The sequence below is a fragment of the Serinus canaria genome, chromosome Z (assembly GCF_022539315.1).
Source record: "Serinus canaria isolate serCan28SL12 chromosome Z, serCan2020, whole genome shotgun sequence".
In the NCBI taxonomy this organism is placed as follows: Eukaryota; Metazoa; Chordata; class Aves; order Passeriformes; family Fringillidae; genus Serinus; species Serinus canaria.
In genome coordinates this window covers 44,531,605-44,558,102 of record NC_066343.1, presented here as the reverse complement: position 1 = coordinate 44,558,102, position 26,498 = coordinate 44,531,605, and the positions used below count along the sequence as shown (strand labels likewise).

The following is a 26,498-nucleotide window of genomic DNA, read 5'->3' as shown; positions in this document are numbered from 1 at the left end:
CTTTTTTCACATCCTTCTTTAAATCAAGAATCATATTAAAATTCATTTCTATAGACTGGCAGTCTTGCTTGAATTCATTCTTCTTGTATATCTGCTTGCAGACCTATAACTTTCTCAGGTTTATTTCTCAAAATAAACAACGTTTTTCTCTTTATGTGTGGTTAACTCATGGTAGAAATGTCATTATAGAATTCACTCAAGAATAGGCCCAAACAGAAGAAAAAACTGAATTCAGAAGCTGATTAGAGTAAACAGTAGGTACACTGTGCTTAACTATAAGTGCATTTATATTATAAACTTATATCATTTATATTATAAATATAATAGATAATATATCTAAATGTATGTATTTATATATATATATTATATATATAAAATAACTATAGATAAGTAGAAATAATATAATATTAAATAGTATGTAGTATATATAATATATATATACTACATACTATTTTATAATATATAATTTATAAATATATATATTTATATTATATTTTTATCATTTATGTTAATGACTAATGTTATTATCATTATATAATGTTATTTATATTTATATAAATAAATAACATTATTATCACTAGAAAATAAGTATTTGTGCAATTTTGAAATTAAGAAATTCATATTCACCAAAGTATTTTTGGGGGTTTTTATTAATACACATTACAGAGTTAAACATGATAATATATATATAGTGCTTTGAATAGAAGAATTTCTATAGCACCAATATTGTGATGTAAATAATGCAGAATCACCGGTATTCACTGAATCATATGCATAATTCTCTCAAAGTTATTTTTATAATTTGAAATAATACAGACTTGAAGACATTCAATAAAGTATCCATGTGTAGCAAGATCTGTAAAACTTTTCTGATATTTTTCAGACTAAATACTTGATAAATATAAAGCTAGTAAAAACTCAAGTGTTTTAGAATACTTTAGAATAGTGGTTCAGAGTAAGTGCTCCTATAACCTGTTTCTTTTCTATTTTTTTTTCACAAACATTGGCTTTGAGTTAACTACCTCCCTGTCAAATTTGTTTAAAATATTGACATATTTAAAAGATATTTGACAGGGAGTGGTAGTGGTTAAAAGTGAAAGCACACACAGTGCTCACAGAGCCCATCCCTTATAGAAATCTAAGGTAACTGCTAGGTTCTTTTCACTTAACATCTTGGTTCTGTTGCTCTTGGGTATGGATTTATAGATAGTTCTGGTGAAGTAAATCCTCTGTTTATCCAGAAAGTGTGGCATCCATATGTGAACGCCAGAATTTACATGTTCCCTATTTTTACTTTCATCCTTTTAAAATACTCCTAGTAGTGCTGATCCCCTAAATACTGATTTTTCCTGAAGTTTACTCAGCATCTCATTCAAAAATCCTGAAGATGAAAAAATCCCCAAAACTCCTCAGGACTGTAGGCCCATCCATTACTAAACTTCTTAGAAGCCATAACTTCCTATGTCAACAGAAAAAAAAATTGTGCTTTCTTTAATTTGAGTATGTTTTGTTCTTTGAACTCTAGTACCTAATAATAAAAATAAAGATGTAAAGATCTGCGAAAAAATACCTATTTAAGAACAGGAAAAATAAAATTTATTAGTTACATGTTTGGAACAGTTAATTGTATTGGAAAAAAAATCAGCAGCCTTTCAGGGCAGAAATATGCTTGCTCTGCAATACAAGAATTTTAGTTTCATTGGTGTTAGATATAACTAAGCCAGTAAACTCATGCAGTTTGCACAACTAAAAATCTGTTGTGTAGTGAAATCTTCCTATGCAGAAATCACTTTAAAGTAGTTTAAATGAAGTGCAGAAAAGGGAAAATTTCATTTACTCTCACAAAAGCAAACCTGAGGTCACTGTTTTGATGGTATGAGCATTTATTAGTTACTGTTCAAGTAACAAGCACCTTTGTCAAAATCCCCACTCTCTTGACATCATTAATTTATTAAATAATTGGGAGAGGTATTTGAATAATCTCAATAGGCTTTATCAAATTAGCATCAATAAATTCTATGTATTTTATTTTAAAAGGCCTTAAAGAAATAAAAGTTTATGTCTCAGTCAATTTTCCCTGGAATTCCAGAACACAGCACTAAAAGATCCTGAGAGTGCTTTTTAGGGTGCTGCTTTTTTTTTTTTTTTTTTTTTTCCCCTGTAATGAAAACTTTCAGGGGTAAAATCAGGTCTAAAACCAGATATTCAGGAGTAATTGGTTTGGAGACAAGTAGCATATCTATGTTGACCTAGAAAACTCCTTAAACAAAGGAGTTTCTGTCTAGCAAAAATGTCTAAGAACTTCTCATAATTATTATCAAAAAAAAAAAAAAAGAGAGAGAGAAACCCTGGAAATATTTTTGTCTGCATCTGTTGACAGCAAGAGAAAAGGTGAGGAGGCTCTGTCCCCAGTATGTTTTTTCTCCGATTCTGCAATGCACCCGTATTTATTGGCAACAGTCCTTCCAGGGAGGTTCTCTCCCATATACAAAGACTGTTCAGCTGCTCACATGTTGATATAACTTGTCACTGCCAAGGAGGAAGGATGAGTAACCCACGCCTGACAAAGGCAAAGAGGAGGAAGACATAAGCCCTGAAACAGTGTCCTTTAGCTCAGAGAGCAGAGGTGATTCTGCTCTCTCTGACCCTTGCAGGACTGAGAAATTGCTATGACAAACCCAAGAAGAAGGGTTTGCAGCTCTGCTGCAAAATTGATCCTGAGGCTGGCTGAACAGATGAGCAAGGGGGGGATCAACTGCCAGCAGCAGGCAGGCAGATGGAAAGGGTGAGAGTTCATAAGTGCAAGGCAAATTCACCCTACTCACTTCCAAACCAACTGCCACACACTGGCTCCTATTGAGAGGAGCTTTAGTTTTATTAATTTTTTTTAGGAAGCCTATGCTTGGATCCTCATTTCATTTTTGTTTGGGTCTTTTTGGTTGTTTTGATTTAGTTTGGTTTTTTTTATTTGTTTGTTTCTTGGGGTTTTTTTGGTTGGTTGGTTGGTTGGGTTTTTTTTCTCTAATTTTAAGACTGGCAGTAAAAATTTCCAAAAGTAAGCTTTTGACAGGTCAAATATAAATCTATTATAATATTACAAAGTGGTTATAGTGCAACTGTATTTTTCTAAAATAATAAGTTCTGGCCAGCTGTTTTTTTCCTATTAATTGCGGAGTTTTAAGCCATTCTTAGAAATAAATCTGGATTTTTAAAAATTATTTTTAAAAGCCTCACATCCCTAATAAGGACTTAGATTAATACTTTTCAAAAGCCATAGCTGCTTTACTACAAAATATGTCTCACAATTACATTGGTTTATACACACATATAAATCCTATTGATGTTCATGTATCAGTAAATATCCCCAGATAATATTCTAGGATTAAGTTTATTTTTTTTAATAAATCATCATTTACTATAGGATTTGATTTAGAGATGTCCCATTACTTAATTATACTAAAAATAACAGTATCATCCTACAGTTCCAGGAGAAAAAAAAAATTTTTTTTGCTTAGGAATGTGAAACAGATGCTACTCTGTGTGGGCAGATCCATTAGGTTCTGGTGCTGGCCTTGAGAGGTAGAAGAAATACAAGGCTTTGCTCCTGTTGGTACTCTCTCACTAGGCAATGTCCAGCCATTGGTACTTTTGTAAGATGTACTACGGTATCAGCCAAATAAACTCCAGTACTTACTTGACATCACTCACATCATCACCTGAAAGATCTGGTTTTAGACAACTGTCTACCCTCATTTCCAGCCCCAGCATCATTCCTCTTTTTGTGACTGCAGAGTAAAACTGCAGTTCACAGCCCTTCCTTTAAGAACCAAGCAAATCAACTGACATGGTACTTTCTTTAAAGAAATGGTACTTTTGCACAGAAGTGTGCTGAAAGCCTTGAGACCCAGCTCTTTGGTATAAAAATACATATGAGTAAGTGACAGATGAAAGTCTTTGGGGAGATTTCAAAATCTTAACCTGGGCTTAGCTTTTGCAGCTGATATTTATACCTTTGTTAGAGGCCCGTGCACCTGCACCTCTGGCAGCATATAAAATAAGCCTTGCTGATAATTAGAATGGTTTTCTAACACAGTTGACATACTGAAATAGCATGGGTGTCCATATTCTTTCAGAGGCATCCTCCATCCATTACAACTTTCTTGAACATATATAGCTGTTTGGTTTAACCTTCTTGCAGTCAGTTGCTTGCCATTTTCCTCGCTTCTGCACAAATACACAATTTCTTCCTCTCACTGGAAAGTGGTAGGAGCCTTTTCTCCAGTTTATGTAGGTTACAGGCTCTCCTCCATTCCACTCCCAGTGCCCAGGATTGACTTGGTCATTCAAACCTGTGTGAAATCAGTGAGACCGAATCAGTGATGTTTATTGTCACTGGAGCCAGATGCCAAGACAGTCATGCGTTTCTAAAGTTGTTCTTCATCAAAAAATGCATACAGTTGCATGCTGAGAGAAAAAGAAAACATATGATAGAACAAAAGCAAAATACAATTTAGGATTTCATTAGCCCACTTGAATCACAGTTAGTGTCATATGAATAAAGGAAAGCACACTTCTCTGCAATAGTGAGTATCTAAAATGTTTTTTCTCCTTTCATCTAGTACATGTCTGTGACCTCTTTTGGTACTTGAAATAACAAGGAGTCTGGGCAGCATCAGATGCCTTCAGATTTCTTCTGAATATAAAATTCTTCAGATCTTTATGGACCTGATTTAGACTGTTTAAATTAACAGTGTAAAATTTTTATTAATTAGTACAATATAAAACATATCTTTTCCATTAGCCTCTGAGTTACTAAGACCAATAGACGTGGCATAATTTCAGATATGACATGACTTCTTATGAGAGACCAAAATAAGAAAATTGGTATAACAATCTTGTAGTCTTTATCTTTGTCAAATAAGTTTATTTCTTTCGAGTTAGCAGAATTATGACACCACTAAACATGATCCAAAACTAACTTATTTTTCTAAGTTAATGTAGTATACTTAGTAGGTTCATCTCAGCAAATTACTAAGAGCTGATAACTGCAGTTCAGAATCAGAGAGAAACAACATGGAGGACAGTATAGCAGAAACAAGAAGGGTTAGAAAAAAGCAGTAGCACTAGTATATGAGTTAAGGCAGTCATTCACAAAAGGAAGTACTAAGAAGACCCATCCATATTCTTTCCATTTCTCATTAAATATTAAGTGCCTAATAAGAAGTAGCTAAATCTGAAAGTATATGATGAAATGTTCTTTAGCTTATCATCTAATTAATTTATAAGATTTCTAACACAAGACAGCACCATTAAATTAGGAGTAACGCAAATAACTTATCCAAGTTAAAACAAAACAAAAAAAAAAGCTAAATTAGGAATAAAGAAGCAGTTGAAAGAAAGATAAGATAAACAGAATTATAGGAGCTAGAACTATTTTCATCAGCTTGTGTCAAAATAGGAAAGGTTTCAAGGCAAAACCAGTCCAGCAATAGACATCATAATAAACATATCTTTTTGATAAAGACTTATAAAAGTAGCAAGGTAAATTATGGCGTTTTGATTAATGAAATAATAATAGCACTGAAATAACAAAGCAGCAGAAATTTGAGAACAATACAGTGTTTGAAAACTGTGCTTGAACTGCTACAGCAGTTTCTGCTTTTCAACGTGTACAGGAACTGCAATCTGCAGAAGGAACTTGCAGCCGATATACTTGCCTATCCAAAAGGGCATCTTCCCACTGAAGTCCCACAGCCACTGCATGTGTTGTTCATTAGCTACACTTGTTAGACTCCCCAGGTACCTAAGCTCAACGAGAGAAGGCAGAGTCATTAGCATTCCACAGAGTGACAGACAGCTCCCATCAACTTATCAGCAAGGGGTGTTGATTCTACTATAAAGCGTATAAATAATGAGTCACAGGAAAACCACAACTTACTGGCATGAAGGAATAATTACATGAAGTCTTAAAATTGTGGATTACCTGGGGAGGAACCAAAGTCCTAGTCTGGTTTCTCTAACAGAAAAATTAAATCAGTTTGGCAACTGAAGGAAATGCTTACAGGAAATATGTGCCTCATACTCACAAACTGTTCTAAACTATTGGCACAATTATTGATATCTTCTTTTCCATAAAATGATAAACTTCCTACATAGAAATCCAAGGCACTGAAAGATACAACTTCATCTATTTGGTAGTAGAGCAGGAGATATCTTTTTAAAATCATATTTTGACAATACTAAAGCTTTGAATACATTTAAGTGGTAATGTGGTTCTGAGAAATAATCATAGAATCAAAAAATCATAGAATATGCTGAGTAGGAAGAGACTGACAAAGACCACAAAATCTAGCCTGCACATGACAGCCCCAAGCACCACAAAATGAACCTGAGAGCATTGTCTCAACACTTCTTGAACTCTGTCAGGTTGGTGCTGTGACCACTTCCCTGGGGAGGCTGTTCCAGTGCCCTACCACCCTCTGAGTGAAGAATCTTCTCACAATATCTAATCTAAATCTTGCCTTCACAGTTACACATACATCCTCTAAAATCAACATTTGGGCTGTTACATCATTCCCCACCTCCATTTCCTTCCTCTCCCTCTATCCCAATCCTTTATTTTTTGCATTTTTATCCTTTTCAGTTTTGGGTTTCAGCTGAGATGTTCTGGTTCTCCATCCTCCTATGAACTTGCACTCAGTAAATGCAGGTATCCCATGGGTTCCCCCAGTTATTCATCACAAGAAATTTGGTATCTGAAAAGCAACTCGTTCTTCAGAGGATTTTCTGCAGTGAATACACATTCAGTTCAAATTGGAGAGAAGTTGTGGTTTGTATTAAGCAGACTATTTCTGAATTAAGTCAATGCATAAGTTCTGCTCTGCATTTGTACTTATAGTATGCCAGCTCCAAAGGAGGATTTGGAAACCCTAGCAACTGAGGGGCCTTGCCACTGAGAAGTCTTACAACCAGTACCAAACATACAAGCACCAGCAGGCTACTCTTAAGCCATTTAGAGATCAGGCTAAATCTTAGGCATTAAGAGACAAATGTCATTCTTCACATTTGCTGGGAACCGTCAGCCATCAGTGGCTCCACTTTCTTATTTATCTGTGCTGATATATCACCTTTTTACATGTCACACCTGGTGTTGCCATCCTGCTGATGCTGAACCTCTGGTGCTGGCACTTCTTTTGTCCCATATTTCTGACTGCCCTCAGTCTAAAAGTATCTAAAAGATACCAACCCCTTCAGCCTCCTAGAATATCCTCGGTGATAGGGCCAGAGCAAACAACACTGTTCATAAAAACATTTTAAGAGAAAAAAACCGTTTCTAACATCAGAATAAGTAAATGGCATTGTAAGGATTTTACTAATTTCATTCCTTTTGCCAGATAACAGAGACAGAAGATCACTATTGCTCCAGATGAAGCGATGACTGTCTTCTTTAAGAGCTGGGGCAGCAACCAGGCCTGAAGAATGGCATGGCAGACTTGAGCTCACTATGGAGACCATGAGCAGATGTTAGAGTGAAATCAATAAGCATGCTGCCTAGTTAGAAATCCATGCATGGAGCTCCGTTCCCATTATTGCGCTGTATGCCTTCTAAAAGTACTGGTCCCATGGATTCCACATGATGCCACACAAATTATGGAAGTGGGAATTATTTACATGAGAAGAATTCAAAGTAGTACTCCACAAAATTCTGCACAGTCCCTACTGCACAAAATCTGGACCGTTCCTTAATCTGGGCCCACAGGGCAAGGATATGAAATAAATTCATTGTGTTTCTGAAGGGGGATGCTCCTGCTGCAAAGTCCTCCTCTGTTATCCCTGCAGGCCAACCACAGCAGCAGGGGATGGAGCTGCTCTCTGCTCCATGCTGCACGGTGGACCTGCCAAGGCCAGCAGGTCAGCTGGTGTTAGCCCTTGCCTGTGCAATCACAGCTGCCCTGAGGCAGGCACTGTGCAGTAACAGCAGGGCCATCAGGGGCACTCTGAGTTCCCAGGCCACCAGGGAACAGCATGTTAAGGTTCCACTGACACTGGTGTATACTCTCCTTACCTAGAGGTGTGGCAGAACAGCCTCAGAACTGTCTGGTAAGGGTCAGGATTGTGCACCCGCTGTGGTAGAGGCCCCCAAAACTGTACCCAGTGAAGGTGTCAGCCGTCCTTCAGCTGAGCCTCTCATCAGGGTGAGACGCGCCTGTAGGTCCCAAGGGTGACAGGCTTCCACCCTTCTGGGCCAATCTGCCAGGCACAGAATCTCTGGTGAGCTAGGAACAAAGCTGTTACACTGACAAACACTATTGGGAATTTGTGTACTCCATCTTCTTCTACAGACAGAGTCCAGGAAAGCAGGCATAGTTAATTCAGGGTGTCCTCCCAGGCTAACTGCTTCAGCAGCAGGATTCCATTCTGCCTCCGAGGGACTGTGGCTGCACTGACCAAATGGGCCTGAGAAGAGGTTTGCCCAGCAGTTTCTGTGGTATCACTACTAGGTGAACAAGAACAAAAATAGAACATTTTACCTGGCTTCTGCTTAAGGACACTCAAAACCCAGGAACTAATTTACTTTAGGTGAGCATAAAGCATCATGCACAAAAAAGCATCAGTATTGTCAGTAACTGGGCTATTAGTTATGACATACAGGTATAGTCTGAGCAATAACAGTTTCAGACTTCAATCCATGTACCAGGGAGAGACATCATCACTGTGAAAGGAAAGCACTACAATAATTATAGTGTAACCTAATCTTTTCTCTATAGGAGTGCTTTCTAAGTACAGCTTGAGAAACACATTGCTGAGGAGAGAACAACTGTTCTAATTGTTATACCCATTTAGGGGGGTTATGTATTTTAGGGAAATGTGAACCATCCTGAAAGAACATAGTACTTCCATAATGTTACTCACTGAACCTCGAGGCATAGGATCAGACACAGGAAATTGCAAGATAATGTTATTTATGGAGTATGCATCTAACACTTCCTAATGTAAATCAGTCAAGATAAGGGGGTTTAATGCCTTTTTAGGGAAAGAACCCAAACAAAACCAAAAACAAACAAACAAATAAACACCAACCAAAAGAAGCCACAGCAAACCCACACACATCACTTTTTTCTGCGCTAAACCATCCATTTAAAATTTTTCCTGCAGGCTTTATAATTTTTGTTAATGAGTCAAGAGCATCCTTTATCTTAAAGCAGTTGCAAAAAATTAAAGAAACATTTTGGGTAGCTATTGATCTTGAAATATTATATGGAAAATACTTAGCACAAAAACGTTACTGATTTTCGATTACATTATCTGATGCATGTAAGGGTCTTGTACCATTTTGGTAAATTTTACATCAGCAAAAGCACACTTGACTAAGTATGAAGGTCTCCATGGGGCACAACATTTTATTTGAACTGCTGTAGTAAATCCGTGTCCTATACTGGTGTTGAAGGGTGTGGGGTGACTGAAACACTGTGCTTATCTCAGTTGTTTGTTTGGTCACCTAGGGAGTTATCCTGATGCCTTGAAATACATGTCTAGTGTTGCTTACAACACCTCCTATCATTCAGAACATTCAGACGAGAGTGGCAGACACGATGCAGAGCTTGCAGGAGCCCTGCACTACCAGACTGGCAGCTGAAAGCCAGACAGCATACACTAGGCCTTTAAAATTACTCTAGGTACCTGGATTCTTCTGCTGCAGTCACACATAATAATATGAGTTAAACCAGTCCCTTAGAGAATCTGTACCAGAAGAGGGCTGCTGTTCCTAGGGAACACTGAGCCATCATGAAGTATCTAATCTATTACTTTAGATGTGGTTCTGCCTGTAATTCCAAAGGGCTGGGGCCACATGTAGCTGATCAAACAAAATAACATGTCCTGCCTTACACAGCTAGTAGTAAAGGATCTGAAATCTAATATTATTTGAGCTTTAATTAAATGTTCAACTTCAAAAAAGATAAAGGTATAATATGACTAACAAGGCAAAAGACACAACTGTGGGTTCTATCTATGCATTTGTTCCATCCCTTCAGTGGCAGCATTGAAACTGTCTTGCACACAAGCGAGCCCTGCTGTACTGACCCTTGGGGAGGACATGTTCCTATTGGATAAACAAGAGCTGTGGCATAAATCATCAAAATTGCTTCTAAATCAGACTGCTGTGGGATCACTCAGCCATAATATCCCCCAGATGCTTCTCTTTGCGTTGCCAAAAGTCTCTTCATGCATACAAACAAAGCTAGAGAAATGAGTTCTTAAAACACCTTTCTCTCCAGTGAATTGAAGAAGGGTTAGAAATAGTGCAAGATTTTCACAGCAATTAACTGAGATTTCCCTGTCCTCCCATCCCCAGTTTAGCACTGATATGTAGAAACTTGCATCAAGACAAACACATATTTTTGTCTGCTTCTACCCCTGAACATGGAAACTAAAGAAAATGGTTGTGTACCACCTGTAACTGATGGATTCAATACAAACTCAAATAGGCCTGCATTATCCCACGCATATGCACAGACAACAACTGCTTCCACAATAAATTGATAGCATTACTGTGATGGAATAGAATAATAAACTATCATGTTGGAAGGAACTGCAAGGATCCTCTGGCAAAAAGACAGTCCTGACAAGATGGGCCAGCACTCTCTCTAGCTAAACCTTGAAAGTGTCTGGTGTTGGAGAATCTGCTATCTCCCTGGGGAGAGTCTTTTAACAGCTGATCTCATGGTAAAAAAAAAATTCCCTTGTGTGTACTTGAAATCTTCCCAGGAATAACTTGTTCCCATAGCCGTTCATCTTTTCTGTGTGACTCCTTGTAAAAAGGGAGTCTCCATCCTCTTCTTAGCCACCCTCTAAATATTGAAATACAGTGATAAGGGCTCACCTATGCCTTCTTTCTTCACGTGGCAGGCTTTACTGTCTTTTGATCAACTTTGTGGCCCTTGTCCAGACACTTTTCAGCCTGCCTACTTCTGTGTACTTTTTGTATAGCCTGTTCCCAAGTCCATCATCTCAAGATTGCAAGATTGTCTCAAAAAGGGTAGGGCAGGCCAGGAGACAGTAAATCAACTTCAACAATGCTTGGGCTCCTTTCCCTGATCTGCATAACAGAAAAAATTCTAGCAAGACAAATTAATAGGAGCTTAAAATTATGCTATTTTTTGTAGTAGTAAAAAAAAAAAATTCATTTTTTCATGAAAGTTGGCTGATTTACTGAAAGTCAATTCTAATATTTTAATTTAATATCTAGTTTGTTTGATCTATTGAAAATTGAGGACTGACCTCCATGGTAGTTTTATTTCCCCGTTGGAAACATTTAAATGTCAATAGAATCAGTATTAATAACAGAAACACTACAATTAGCAGTGGTGATGATTGCCGGAGGAGCTGGGGAAAAGCACAAAATAAAATTTAATAAGTTATGTTCTTTTACCACATTTTAGCATGTTCCTGGAGCTGTACTTTTGTAAATTAGTTCCAGATGGAGGCAAGGAGTACTCAATTTACTGGGATAAATCTTCCTTAGTCTATGCTAGTATGACATTAATTGAATTAGCACCACCCTAGGATTCATTTCCTTGTGGATTCAGTGATATGCCTTGATCTTCTGTGGAGTTTTTTTAACAGTGTCCTTTAGTTACTGTTGTTTACATTTATTTAGTTTTATTCAATTTAGTATCTACATTTCACACTATCAAGAAGCTACCACCTACAAAAAATATGGGTCACAGAGACCACACTCTTTTAGAAGATAGGAAACACCTCCCAGAAGAGTGACATATGGTTCCAAGAGATCAATTCACTGTTGAAGCCTTCAGAAAAAAAAAAATATTCACAATTTATTGTGTTGTTTGTTAACAAGTAGCATGATAAAAGCAGATAATAACAAAAAATTTCAGGAGCTGAAATTGTAAGTAAACCAAGTATTATCACAATATTTAGGGTCAGCTCACAAGAGGACATAACATTTACATTTTAGTAACGAATATCTTCCATCAGCTGGGAGGTAGTAGTATCAAGACTTTTCTTTTGCATGTTGCCAAGACAACATAATCTGGCATAACTAAGTGGAATGAATCAATGCTTGTTATGCATGCTTGGCCATGATTCACTGTTCAGAATGTCCTTCCATTACTTACGGAACATACGCTGTTTCTATCATTTCCCACTCTTCCCTGTTTCAATTTTCCTTTGGAGTAATGTAGAGGTCTGAAGTAATGAGGAGGTCTGTTTAAGCCTCTCCTATTTTTCAGATTAGTTTTCAACCTGGTGCTTGCAATTCAGGACAAGGTACAGAGCATACCAATCCTTGGACAAGCTTCACGATACCCTGTCTAACATTTTTTCCAGTGTTAACCAAATCTCCCTAAAGCCAAAATCTCAAAGCATGTACACAGAAAACAAAACTGGCAGGTTTTTAGTCTCCTACTTTGAGACAACTATTATTATTATTATTATCATTACTGTTGTTGTCGTCGCTGTTGTTGTTATATCCTTAAAAAGTCAGAAATGCACTGTTAAATTGAATTTAAAAGTTTTGAAATATTTACAGAATCTTCAAAGCTGCATCTTCAGAGGAATACAGTGAGGCACACAGGAGCTGGCGATATTTTCCTATTGCTTTATCAAGAGGAGGTAGTGGAAGTGGTAGGTAAGAGAGGATTAAATTCTGGGTCTTTACTGACTCTCTCCCAAACTAACTCTCCCATTAGGAAAGTATACTCACTGCAGATGGACAGCTTTGGGAATTCATGCTGTGATTAAGATAGCATCACCACCTGAAGCATTATGAGACTAATATTTCTATCGTCCACTGCATTTGAATCCCGGGATTTGTGCAATTCTTTGTGCAAAGCAGCCAAAGCTGGGCTTATCCAAATAAATTTATTATCAAGAGCAGCATTTATCTCAGGGCAACAGTAGCGCACAGCAAATGCATGATGGTCTCTTACTGTTCTCTGCAAGTCTGGGCAGCAGTGTTCCAGGTGACCTTGTGATTCACTACCAGGAAGTAGCAGCTGCCCTCATGATAAGTCCATCCAGAGGGACATTTCTTCATAGTTACCTCCTAAAATAAAAGTAGAAGAGGTAAAACAGACTTCTGTCTATGCACAGATAGTCTGTGCACTAGTGTCCAGAATTAAACCAAGCATGAAATTTGTTGTATATAAATAAAGCTACAGTATTGCTTAAAAGATTTTAATAAATAATGCCTGACAGAGGCTCCTTCAGTTTATAATTAGTAGATTTAATGGTGACTGTAGGACGGAGTTCCAAAAATCCTCTAAATATTTTATGTTATTTTGGACACCATTTTCTGTCTCCTGTAGTCTGTACAGGGAAAGCAGTGCAACAAAATTCAGCATGACATCTTAAGTGGTAGGGGAAATGTATCTTTACAGAATACCTAAGTAAGCTTATTTTACTAAATTCCACCTATTCTCCCACAGACTTCATTCACTGACTGTGTTATGCCCCCCCCTGTCACAAGCACCACAACACTAGTGCTCATGTGGTTTGTCCAGCAGCACCTGTGGATGATAGACAGGAAAGGCAACCACAACAGTCAAGTCCTCATCATATTCCTGGGAAAATTTTGTTTCTGCTGAAAGCAAACCTGAATCTGGATAACATTTATGCCCTGTTCAAGTAAATAACAGTTGCAGAAAGGTCCTCTGCTTTAGAGTATCACCAATTGTAGACTCCATGCTCTGATGTAGATACCTACACATGGCTACATTCTTACCTTGCTTTGGGGATTCCACAATTTCCATGATATCCCATCACACTGAAATAACTTCTGTGTGCTTTCTTCATAATGCAAGAGACCCTTTAAATCTGGTGTACAAGCCTTTTGAAAAGAGTTAAAGTCCTGGAAAGAGAAAATGTCGTTTGAATATTTGAAGGAAAATAATTACACAAAATAAGTGAAATGAAACAGATTAATTAGGTCTTATATTAAAATTGTTTGCCATGAAAAGTCTTCTAGGTGTTAAGTCATTTTGGAAAACAACATGACTGAAACCAGATGGTGAAAATTCCCATGGAAAAAAGATTTCATACCTTATGTCTTGATCTTGGTTCAGCTGCAAGTTCTGCCTTATCAGCCAGTGGAATTTCTTTCTTCCAAGAGGAGATTACATTTATCTGTGGTTGTGCCTTCTTGGTTTCAGCTGAGGAGGTGTCATCCTCTATTTTGAGTGATACAATCCCGTGATACTTCATTTTACATATCACACAAGAACAGGAGAGGAAAAGAGAGGGTTAGTGCATACAAGCCGGTCTTAAATAAACTAAATTACAAATAATGAAAATTGATTGTTAAACAAATTATCATAAATCAAGGGAAATTATACCAAAGAAAAAGAAAGATAGAAAAATAAAGTATAATAATATATAACAAATTATTAGGAGTGAAAGAGCCTGGAAAGAGCAGAATCAGAAAGAAATCATGGAAATGTCTAACCAATACCCCTAATACTCTTACTTTGAAAATCACATCTGTTTCATTTCTAAATACAGATGAAGGAGGAACCTGAAAAACATAGAACAGCAGAATGAGATGGGTATGTTCATGTATTATAGAAACAAGAAGACTTTATGCAATATTTACTACTAGGTTATACATCATGCAGAGAATGTCTTGGTTTAGTTCTTTCTCTTTTAGTATAGAAACATACCATTTCTAAAAGGAGCCATAAAAAGCACAGATTACAAGTGCAATGCTCAGTGTTCATAAAAACAGATACCAATAACTGTTAAGGTTACAATAGCAGAGAGTTACTGAATACCTAGCTAAATCAATATAGCTTACCTGGGAGAATCAGTGGACAAGATTTAAATAACTATTCCCTGTTTAAGCTAACAGTATTTTCAGCCTCAGTACCAGATGCACAGCTTCTATACATTTGCCTGGTTACACCAACTTCTAACTTACCCATAATTTTTATAAGACTGGAAGTTTCATTATTGCTGAAGTTGCTTCATGACTCTTTCCTCCCCCAAACCTTAATTTTATTCCTCTCTTGCATACATGGATCCTCAAAATGTTTGGTTTGGTTTTGGTTTTTTCCTTACTTTTTTTTTTAAATAGCCCCAGGTCTGACTCGGAGCAAACCCATATAGTTTATAGTTATTGTGTGGTCAGATAGAATTGCTACAAAAATGACAGTTAAATGAAGATATCACATCACAATAAATTCACAAATCAGTTAATCACTGAACTACAGAAGTGTCTTACTATTCTGCCATTTCCAGTTACTCTCAGCCTGGTCCTTGACCGATTCGCCAAGCTGTGCTCCTGCCACGTATCCCTTCCAGGCTCTCTCATCCCTTTGGAAGGAGGCAGTGGGATCCTTTCCAAGGAAACATTGCCAGACCTGGAAGGTGCTGAGGAGCCTGAGGAAACTGGAAACAGCGTGCCTCTCCCCCAGAAGTCATGCTTGCCTTGGCCAGAAGAATGGGAAGAGCTGCATTGACCTGAAAGCATAAAAAATGGCAGATGGTCAGCTCTAACTGCATGAGCAAATAACTGGTCATGTTGACATGGGCACATAAACAGCTTGTCCTTAAAAGTTAGATGATTTTTTTCACTTGAAGTAGTTGATTTGCTGTTTGCTCAGTCACCCTCCTTTCTGAGGTTATCTATAATTGAAACTACTATCTATATAAGTAAGATTTTATATGTGATGCACCTGTCTACCCACAGGTCAGAATTCAACCAAGCATCTGCTGAAAACACCTGCTTTCATTCTTCTACTGAGCTTTGAAGTGCTGGGGTTTTTGGCCCTGAATATATAGGTATCTTTAACTACCATTGATGATACTTCCATCATCCCCAGAGAAGCTTCTTCTCGGAAATCCAGGATACAGTTGTTTCAATGAAGTCACTGTGTCGAATAAGTCCTGATTTACACTAGGAACGTTTAGGAGAAAATCAATCTGAAATTTTTAAGGGGCTTTTTGTAACATGAAGCCTAATTCATTGAAATGTGGATATTTTAAATATTGTTTCACCAAACACCAGAAGAAGAGACCCTCTTCAGCGGTCAGAGGCTGCAGCTGCTTTTCTAGTTATTTCTATTTTTCTACCATTTTCCTATGATTCTGTTTCTACAGTTGCTTCCTTTTCGGTCTGATTTCAGACACTCCCCATTTGATCACTGAAAAACATAATGATAATGCAGTCTTCAAAGACTAAACTATGTGCTGTGAAGTTGTGGACTTTGCTTTTTAAGCATTGGAAAATATATTGCTAAGAGATAAGTTAATTTGCTACATTTCCTTTTTGAGAGGAAAGTAAATCTCTTTTAGAGGATGTGTAAATAATAACAGGAAAAAAATCTAATGGATCTAAAACCAATTTTTCCCACTTTAATAAATGCAAACTGAACTCATGTTGCCATGAAAAGTGGTCTCTTTTCTGGAACTTTTCTCATTTTGTACTCATTGCTTTCTTCATGCTGTGTTTCCTAAGAGGATGCATATGATCGTGTGAGAGAATAAAGGGCCTGCAAGTGTCGAGCCTGTTTTCTCTAAAAATAAATTAGGCAGTTTGGTCTAACGTGAATGTTAGGAACAACTCGTGGTTGAAAATAGGTAGCTATTCAGCCAAGATTGTCCCACCTTCTTAGTCACAAAGATCAAAAGAGAATACCTCCTTTTGAGTCCAAAATTTTCACTACAGTTTTTGTCCGTGTGCCAAGAACAGCATTCACAGGGGAGTTCAGAACTACTTCAAAGACTTCATCATCTTCCTCTAATCCGTCATAGGTAATTGCTATATTCCACATCTTGGTTGACACTCCTAACAGAAATAAACATTTTAATTACTCTTTAAGTGCTATTTCAATCAATCAGGGTGTCAAAGAAATAGATTAATTAACATGTCTGCAGCTAGAGTGGAGTAGATTGTGTATGCTATTGTGCTCCTACTGGCTGACTGGACTCCTGCTGTTCTTCCAAATAATGTTAAGTTTGAATTTGTTCCTGGGCAATGATGATTTAGTTGAAGTGCATACACTGTAACAAAACGCTGCTGTAGAAGTGCAAAATTGCACTGCAATACATAGATTTAGGACTTCCACTGGGATTTTCGAGAGAAAATGTATCATAGGATTTGTATCTGAAAAGTTTAACTTTAAAGATGGAACAGTCATTTAAAATACCTGCAAATGCATCAAAAACCATGTTAGATTTAAGTGCAGCCTTTTAGGCAAATCTTACCATTGTTTTTTCTTGTTTCCTTGACTTTCCTGGGTAACTTCAGGATTGTATGTGAATGAAAAAGGGCCTTGGACATCTTGAATAACCTAAGCGGTTCTCAGATTTGTCTAAATTTTACCTCTGTCCTGGGCTTTACCTATAATGACTGAAGTCTTTAAAGCATCCCATAGACCAGCTCAGGGTGAGTCCTATCCAGCCTAGTTGTTAGGAGATTAGGAGACATCATTTCATCACTTTTGATATTTTAACCAAAGTATAAGAATGTAGGCAATCTCAAGCTAAATAATAAGGATACTAATTCACTAAAGAAGCCCTCAGCACTTCCAAAAAATGAGCCCAAGTCTTAAATACTATTCAGCTCCTCTAGCTACAGATATGTAATAGATTATACTTTCCCAAGCAAGAGGTTACTCTTCTAAAATCAGTGAATTAATTTTAGAGTTACTCAGTGCACTATTTCATACCTGGATCAAACTGAACAAGCTTGGAGGGAGTCACCGTGAAGTCCTTTCCCAGACTAGCAGATATTTCATTAACCTGAGAAGAAATCAAACAGTAAATACTACATTGTGACTCTTTTCACCAAACCACTGCATTCTGCTGTATGCTGAAGGAACTTTGTATGCTTCAAATAGACAGGCCAACCCATACATAGACTGGGAAAAAAGATAAAGTGCTGAAGAATTAACCTTCTTATGTGCAGTCTGTTCTTGCTCATGGCTTAAAAAGTGCATCATTTAAAAAAAAATCCCTATCTTATAGTTTTGCTCATTCCCCTCTGAGATTGCTATTTGACAACACCAGGAAACACTGCTGTGCACCATGCCTGGGGACTCTGCCATACCTGGCTCCTGGAAAAGCGCATCCTGTCGTCTCAGAAGAGCAGCAACAATTTGGCCATGTTTTCCTGTTTGGCCCTTTGTGATATCTTGAAAGAAGCTTTTTCACACAGAGCCTTCTGTCACTCCCAAAGATTCATTAGGATAGATGTGAACCCTACATTTGTAAACATGGGGATTCCAGCAACTCCCTGACATTTCATAGGAGGCACCAGTGGACACCAGTTTCCACACTGTGCATGTTTCCAGCTCTTGAATCAATTTCACTGGTGTGTTGATTCCAGCAGTGAAATTGATTCCAGCATTCACTGGTGAATGCTGGAATCAATTTCACTGGTGTGTTTCTACAAGTGACTGCTGGAGTAGAATTACCAGAGTCTGTGAAGGGTAGGACAAGATGGCCCCTGAGGGCATCATTACCAAAATTCTCACTTATTTCAGTAGAAGAAAAATCAAAATTATGTTTCTTAATAAGGCTATAATCCTGAAAAACTCTGAGGGGGGAAAATGGTATTTCTCTCGCAAGGGGAGCTGATAAAATACTAGAATTTCCATTTTATGAGGAAAGATAAAATTTGTGAAGGCAAGTTGCACAAAACCTGTTTTACAAAATTATAACCTGCAGGTTTCAGTCTAGTCTTTTTAACATAAGACAGAGGCAGTCATTGAAGGTATAGGGGATTTTCTTTGGCTGTGGGAAGTAGGAGGTGAAATGGAGAAGGCTGCCATGGCTGTGTAGTTGAAGTACCTATACTTCCTGGGCTCCTCCAGTCTGAGAAGGCAAAACAAAAGCCCCAAGGCCCCAGATTGCCCAAGTGGATTTTAAAGTGGCCACTGAGCATAATGCCAGAGGAAACTGCCTGCCCTGTTTTTTCATCAAAACTGAAACACTGCTCCAAAATATTCCAGGTTTGGTTAATTAGCATTTCTACTTGAAACACAAGAAATTTTGTCAGAAGTGTTTCAGCCATCTGTAGTAGCAGGGACAATGTCCCAGTAAGTATAGATGGAATCACATGGCCTCTTTGATGATTATTGAATTATATTTACATCTGAGGAATAAAATAACAGGAAGCACTTATTATTATCAAGTTAGGTTGTTGGCTTTTGGCTTTACCTTCACCGTTATGAAGGCAGACTCCCCCAGGTGTCCTGCCCTGGTGATTTTCAGAGACACCACTCCTGTGTTTTCACACACTTCATATTCAGTCTGTAGCATTTCAATCTGAGACCATCGTAGCTCCAGCCTGTGGGAGAGAAAGGAATGTGAGTTCAGAGCAAAGCCACCTGGCCAGCCACCCCCAGCCCCTGCTGCTCAGGCGCTGTGTTAGGAGCCTTCTCTCCCGACTGCTGATTTAGCCAATACACATACTGAGTCTTTGTCTCCAAATCAACATATTTGTGTGATTTAACTGATTAGGAAGAGGCAGTAATAAATCTTCCAGACTAGCCCTGATGTACCCTAAACCACACTTGAGCCCTGTTTTACAGCCAAAGGGGTTCTGCAGTAACTTTGAGAAGAGCTGTTTGTCCGTAACAACAATAGGCCAAGACAAGTTATCTCTGTTCATCCTGGTTCCCTTTAGCCTTGCAGTTTTATTAAACTCACTTCCTAGTCTTTTCTCAGCAATATCCTCCTTTCCACCCGTCTGCCTTCATCTAGCCTCTATCTCTCCTCCTGTGGCACACAGATTATGCTCTAGGACTTTTTGTCGCTGTGCAAGGGCCTTTTCTCCTTCTCTTACTTTAGTACTCTGCACATCTGATTCCAGATGTCTTATGCACTGAATTTAGAATTTTTTATGGAGGCAGTGTCTCAAAAGACTGTGTGCTGCACAGGATCGCCAATAAAGATCTTTCCTTTTATAAAGCTGTAATAAAAATTAGTGAGAGTCAGAGAAGGATGAATGAGAGTGCAAAGAAGGAAAATAAGCCATTTACAATTTAACATTACTAAAACAAACTTCAAGGCCTTTCATAGCTGACTAGCTCTATCACCAGTGAAAGTTTCCTCCTGTCCTCCTCTATCCTCTGATGCTAATTCTGTGAGAAACCCTTCTAGAAGCTGATTTGCTTTATTTTTGCTGTGCCAGATGTAGTCTGGCAGCATTCAAATAAAAGTGGGGACATGAACAATAAATTGAGTATTTTGAAAGTCTTTTGAACCAGTGATCTTTGTGTGATAAATACTTTAAATTGAAAAAATACCTCACAAGATTTTAAATCCAATATTAAAATGCTATTTTTTTCATTAAAATTACCCTTTGGTCTACTAGCAGATAACTTCACTGAAGCACCTATTTTCTGCAATACAAGATTTTTTTCTTTGCTCTTCTCCTAAAACTGTGCTATGCATTGCCATTCGTTTACAAGGAGTTGCACTTTCCCGTGAGAAGTGGCATTACATAATGGTGATTTTTCATCTGCAAGCCAGCACAGAGCAGCTGGGCTGTCTGTGCTCAGATGTGTTTGTGTATGGGGACATCTTTTGGCACAGAACATAACTGCCTAAGTGCTGCCTCCAGCTCAGCTCAGTCCTAGTCCTCTCTCTAGTGTGCAGAGAAGTGCTTTGCCCCTGGGTACAGCTCTCTGCTTCTCTTTCTTCACCATGAGTCCTGGTTTGCCAGTTTAGCCCAGAAAAAGCGTATTGGGGTTTTTTTTTATTTTATTTCTTCAGATTAAATAAATTGGTTGAACACTTAGCCTTATTTTCAGGAATAAAGAGAAGCACTGCTTCCTTATTAGCAGCAGTGGCTCTTTATTTTATTAGTACTTTATTTAAGCAGCTCTTTATAAGACCTACTCGCATTTCTGGCTTTTATCATCAAAGCCCAGTTCAGATGATAGTCTAATTTTTCTACATGAGGCTTATGGTATGTCACAAGGAGACACTGGATAGTATGCCTAATACATGCAGTGGATGGCAAAGAAGGTGCTGTGTGCTCTCCACCTTTCAGTGCTCTTTTGCAGAAATCTGGCACTCGTAGCTTTGTCATTTGAGAGCCTCCCCTCCACTGTAATCTCAAGCTTGTGAAAAATGCACTGCCATCAGCTAAGGACAAGAGTGACCTGCAGCTGTTCATGAAGCAGTAGTCCCGTCCTTCAGCACACATCGTCTCAGATCTCCAAATTCCCAGCCCCACTAAATGCATTATGCATCCTGGTAAACCCCTGAAGGCCCTTGAGAACTGTGACACAGTCTAACCTGGACCTCAGCCCTTGTTGAGACGAAGAAACCTTCTCTACTCTAACAAAAGCAATGGCAGTTGAGTTGTAGCTATGTCCATGTCTGCATGGCTTCAAGCACAGCACGTGGTCATTTGCCCCAAGGGGTGGCAAGCACAGTGTAGCACAGCCCATGTCACCAAGGAGTGGAGCTACCTTTGGGGTGCTGCAGAGTTTCCATTGGCATCTGTCACTTGAAACTCCAAGTTGTCTGAATTCACTTCTCGTGATTTGTTGATGACATAAAGTATGATTTTGCTGTTTAAATCCTTTTGGCTAAATCCTTCCTGAATGAATCCACCTGGGAAAGACAAGTTGTATGCAGGTGAACCAAAAGCCTGCTAATGAGCCATGTAAGTTGTATAGACTCTTTTCTACTTTTTGTTGAGAATCTGAACTTTGAGAAATGCAGGTTTATAGCTGAACAGCAACAGCTGTTCATTATAAGCCCCTGCCAATTTCTTTATGTGTAACCTGTTTATCAAAAGGCCAAGTTCAATATTAATCTTTTTTTTTCTTTATAGAAATAACAAAGCTTCTCAACAACAGCTATTAAAAATTATCTCAAACTCTTTGATGATTCATAACAAACTTAAGACTCAGGCTTCATTGTAAAAGTTTTGTTATTACAGTCAAACTTTACCCAAAGTTTGCCAAGAAATTTTGATTCTGTCTATCAAGCAAACATTAACAGGGTAGGGTTTGACGTCTGGTCTGGTATGGCCCAAAAGAGAGATTATAAAAGAAATCACCTGTTGTTATATTTTCCAGGTAGCCATAATGAGGACCTCGTAAAATCTTAAAAATTATTTTGTCATCTTCTGTATTGGGGTCAGATGCCCTCAGGGATCTGGCAGTAATATAGATCCCATAATTGCCATTCTTCAGCAGTTCCACATCAGAAAAACAATGGAGATGAATAATTTTTGGTGCCATTTTGTCCAAATGATCCACCTAAATCAAAGTCAGACATTCATTTTGTAACATCAGGATATTCTCTGTCCCGCTTTTGCTAAAAGAGCAGTTGCCAGATCAGGGTGGCAATAGCCACTTTGGCTCACAGTCTGCTGCAGACCCTCCCTGAGTTCTAGATAAGTTGTACTTCACATGAAAAGTTTCCAGGCCCAGATTGCCCATCACTTGCCTCATGTAGCAGGGTACAGTACCCACTGGGGCGTGTAACACAAATTCTATATAACCCTGCCCTGCTGTCCCATATTCCTTATAGTCCTCATTTTTTATGTAATTTTCTTCACAGCAAACTATAACTGCAGCAAAGGTTTGTCACCTCTTTTATATAATAACAATGCCATCTTTCACAAATTCTGGTGAACCTTCTAGCAGTCCACAGTGGTTGTTGCTGTTCCCACATCTCACCCTCTGCTGAAATAGTATTCCTCACTCATCATATACCTTGAAACTTTGTCATCAAAAAATATTAACAGCCTCTTCATTAGTATGAGGGTTTTGAAACACAGAATTTTGACATGCAGAGCAACGAGACACATTTTGTGTACTGAGCCATGCCACATAGATACAAAAAATCACAGCAAACAAATCTGAGCCTATTACAAAGTATGAAGGACTTGAAAACAAGAGAAATGGGAAGTGAACAGAAAGCTTCTAGCAAAGGAAGAAGAATCAGAGCAGGTATCTTACAGAGAGAGGACGGAGCAGAGAAGACAGGATGTCTAGGTGGGGAAGCAAAGTGGCTGAAATTCAAGATTCCTGTGACATGAAGATCAGCAGTCATACTCACACCTCCATAAGTGCAAATCACAGGGTCAAGTGGAAAAGCAGGAGAAAGTTCTATCCTTCCCATAGTGTAAATTCCTATGTAAAATTTTTAGCACGCAAGTATTAAGTATATAAGTAGTTACTTGCTTATCTTTATGCATTTTGGCGAGTAGTTTGTTCCCCAGGTTAATTGTTGGTGGAACACAGAAAGAAAACATATAGCTGCACAGTTAAATTAGAGACTGCAGCAAGTACCAGCTGTCATCAAAATACTACATTTTTGACCTTATCATGCTATTCATCTCTCTTCAGTAGGTCTGTGGTCACACTTGCCTGAATGGTGAATGTCACTGGCTCACTCTGCACCCTTCCATTCACGATGAAGCCTTGGTTAGTCCTATCTGAGGCAACAAATGTAAATCTGTCCGTCTGGGAATTCCCACCTCGGTGCTTGTATGCAACATCCCTGTTGTCCACATCTTGCTGTGTGAAATTGTACTGCAGCAGCACAGACCCATTATAATAGAGATGACCGTACTGGGGGAGCTGAGCCAAGAGGAAGGTAAGGTTTTTTTTCGCAGTATCTGGGTCTGAAAGCTGCAGTACATCAGGAGTAAGAAGTGCCATAGCTCCTTCAGTTAATCTTAACCCCATGTTCCTAGATAGTGTGGGCAAAGCCTGGTCAGCTGCCTCCAAGGCAATCTTGAATGTCCCATGCTTAGTCCTCAGTCCATTGCTGATGATGAATCTGGCAAAGAGAGGCAAGGCAGTCTTCAGCATCTGTTCGTGATTCACCATGTACTGAAATGAAATGATAATGCAGACCTTTACTACAGGACTTGCCTGTGTTGATACTGCAAAAGTAGAAGAGCTGGGTGGAACAAAAACCCAGACACTGAGTGGAGTGGATGTAAAAGTTAAAAACATGAAAGCAGACAGCCAGGTATATGACAGGAGTTACAGCGCACTGGCAGGGATTGAGCAGATGCCAGAGGAAAGGCCTTGAGGATCAACAGTCATAATGGAGCCGATCTCAGCTTCTAGCTGCGTTACAGGTGGAACACATCTAAAAGGAAAGGCTGCCTGGGGAGCTTATTGTAGCTTCTGGCATACATATTTTACACATCCATAAAATTTATCTTCACTTGGTTACTTGGCAGTAGCACCTACAGCTTACAGAAGGAGGTATGTGAAGTGCATGACCTGTCTGGTTTGGTTTAATTTAGGCTTCTTTCTGTTCACTGCTACAAATCTTTTCTACCTAATGCCCCCAAAGTGATCTGAAAAACCAAACTGGAGAAAAATTCAGCCTTTACTCACTTCATGGGTTTGTTTAGGCACTAACTGTATCTTTAAATTTTCTTTACAAAGGTCAAGTTTCACTGAAATGCTAAGATATTGGGCACAACTGTACAAATTGATAGGATAATTTTAATAACATAGATGTCTATAGCATAAATTTATCAAATGGTCATATCTGCACAGTTCTTCTTCCATTCTGGGAGTGTCTATCAATAGCCACACAGTTTCTTGTAGTTCTCTCTCAAGTATTGATGTTTCTTTAGATACACTAAAGATTTGATTATTCGCTGCTGATAGTTTTCCTTTCAAAACTATGAGAAAGGTGCCCAAGGCTGTAGAGAAAACCTGTTGGAAGCTCTGCTGGTTTAGACTGGGGTAGAGTTAATCTTCTTCATAGTCACTTGTATGGAACTGTGGTTTTGATTTGTGCTTAATATAGTTAAATAGTGTTGATAATATAAGGATGATTTGATTACTGCTGAGCAGTGCTTATACAGCATCAAGGCTTTTTCTGCCTCTCACCCTGCACAGCCAGTGACTGGGCTGGGATGCAGAAGGAGTTGGGAGGGGGCATAGCCAGGACAGCTGACCCCAGCTGACCCAAAGGATATCCCAGACAATCTGGTGGCATGCCCAGTGTATAGAGCTGGGGGAAGAAGAGGGAGGGAAGAGGATGTAAGACTGTGTCTCAGACCATGTCTCAGCAGGCTGTTTGGGTCCAGCTCTGGCTAGCAATGGACCCCAGCCCACTGTTGTGCATGATGGAACTCTGCTTTCCTGGGGATGGCTGATCAGCTGCCTGCCCACAGGAAGCAGTGAATGAATTCTTTGCTTTGCTTTGCTTTTGTGCACTGCTTTCAATTCACCTATTAGACTGTCTGTATCTAAACCCATGAGTTTTTTCACTTTGACCTTTCCAGTTCTCTCCCCAGTCCTACCAGGTGGGGAGGGAGCAAGCAGCTGTCTGGTGCTTAGTTGCTGGCTGCAGTTAAACCATGACAGAAGCCTATCAGCTGGGTATGGGCTTTTGCCATACACGTGACAGCATGGTCTGCAGAAACTTATTATTAAATTTAGTTGTAGAGAAAAATAAGGAGAAAACCAATCTTTTAGCCTTTAAAATTCATCTTGGATTTCATGGGCAAGATCATTACTTATGTATTTTCTTCTGAAAATAATTGCATGGAACATTTTCATGCCTGTAACAAAAACTTTTGGGGGTTATATGAAACTAAAAATTGCTCTGAAAATATTTCACGATCCTTCATGTCCCATCAGCTTGTAGCATGTATGAGTTACCCATCTTTCTACATAAATTTCAGTGATTATGCTGCACAATACATGCAAAACCATTTTGTAAGGTGGTTTTCACACAGGTTTGTTCTGCCTGAGTCAGAGCAGAGTCTAGTGCAAAGAAATTTGTCTCTGCTAGAGTGGGACAGTTGTTTCAGACAGCACGAGGGCCAGGCTAGCTGGCTGCTTTCCATCCAACACTCTTCTACCATACTTAAATAAAATGGGGAGTGGCTGACATTTAGTGGGTTATCTGTTTCCCCTTGGTCTCTTGACAGCAGACCTTGAAGATGTACTTTTAAAATGACAGGGTCAACACCTCGTGCATTGCTGCATGACTTGAATGCGAGTGACTTTCAGTAGGTCATGGAGCAGCTTACTTTACACAGACTGTCCATCTAAAAATCCTCATTGCCTTCACCAACACTGGATGATTAGAGCTTGATCACTTCTAAACTGGCTCTGTGCCATGAAACAGATGGGAATGAGCACAGGCAGACCAGGGACTATGTAGCAGTTTGAAATATGTTTACTGAGGATGGTATTCCCAGCTGGGAACACAGAGACATCTGCCTGCACTGACCTAATGCTATTGTGCCAATGGTAAAGGGGTTGTGCTATTTGTAAACTATCAGAAATCAAATACAGAACTAGAGTAATGATGACAAATACTGTGTTAGGAGAAAAAAGGGTAAAGTACCTTCAGTCAAGACCTTAACCTTCTCTCAAAAACACCTGGAGCATTGCAGCAGAAGTGAATTTTCTCTCATTCTTTCGATGGTGTAAAAATGTTTGGATGATGTCTCAAACAATATTTAGTGAAAGATTTAGATAATTCCGTTCATTAATCTGAATATTCATCCAGCCTTGTCCATAATG

General features: G+C 38.6%; 1 protein-coding gene across 1 annotated transcript in view; it reads right to left on the bottom strand.

Annotated features, from left to right (window-relative positions):
• Window positions 1-729: 729 nt before the first annotated feature.
• Window positions 730-26,498, bottom strand: part of FREM1 (FRAS1 related extracellular matrix 1) — a 65,103-nt gene continuing 39,334 nt past the window's right edge. The window contains exons 25-37 of the mRNA XM_030237554.2: window positions 23,358-23,772; window positions 22,040-22,241; window positions 21,444-21,588; window positions 19,180-19,309; window positions 17,688-17,760; window positions 16,655-16,804; window positions 15,239-15,477; window positions 14,486-14,533; window positions 14,062-14,217; window positions 13,745-13,870; window positions 12,951-13,066; window positions 5,718-5,803; window positions 730-4,349 (exon numbers count right to left, since the gene is read on the bottom strand). Coding sequence (XP_030093414.2) covers window positions 4,150-4,349; window positions 5,718-5,803; window positions 12,951-13,066; window positions 13,745-13,870; window positions 14,062-14,217; window positions 14,486-14,533; window positions 15,239-15,477; window positions 16,655-16,804; window positions 17,688-17,760; window positions 19,180-19,309; window positions 21,444-21,588; window positions 22,040-22,241; window positions 23,358-23,772 — 2,086 coding nt within the window. The 3' untranslated portion in view covers window positions 730-4,149. The remainder of the gene's footprint in view (window positions 4,350-5,717; window positions 5,804-12,950; window positions 13,067-13,744; window positions 13,871-14,061; window positions 14,218-14,485; window positions 14,534-15,238; window positions 15,478-16,654; window positions 16,805-17,687; window positions 17,761-19,179; window positions 19,310-21,443; window positions 21,589-22,039; window positions 22,242-23,357; window positions 23,773-26,498) is intronic.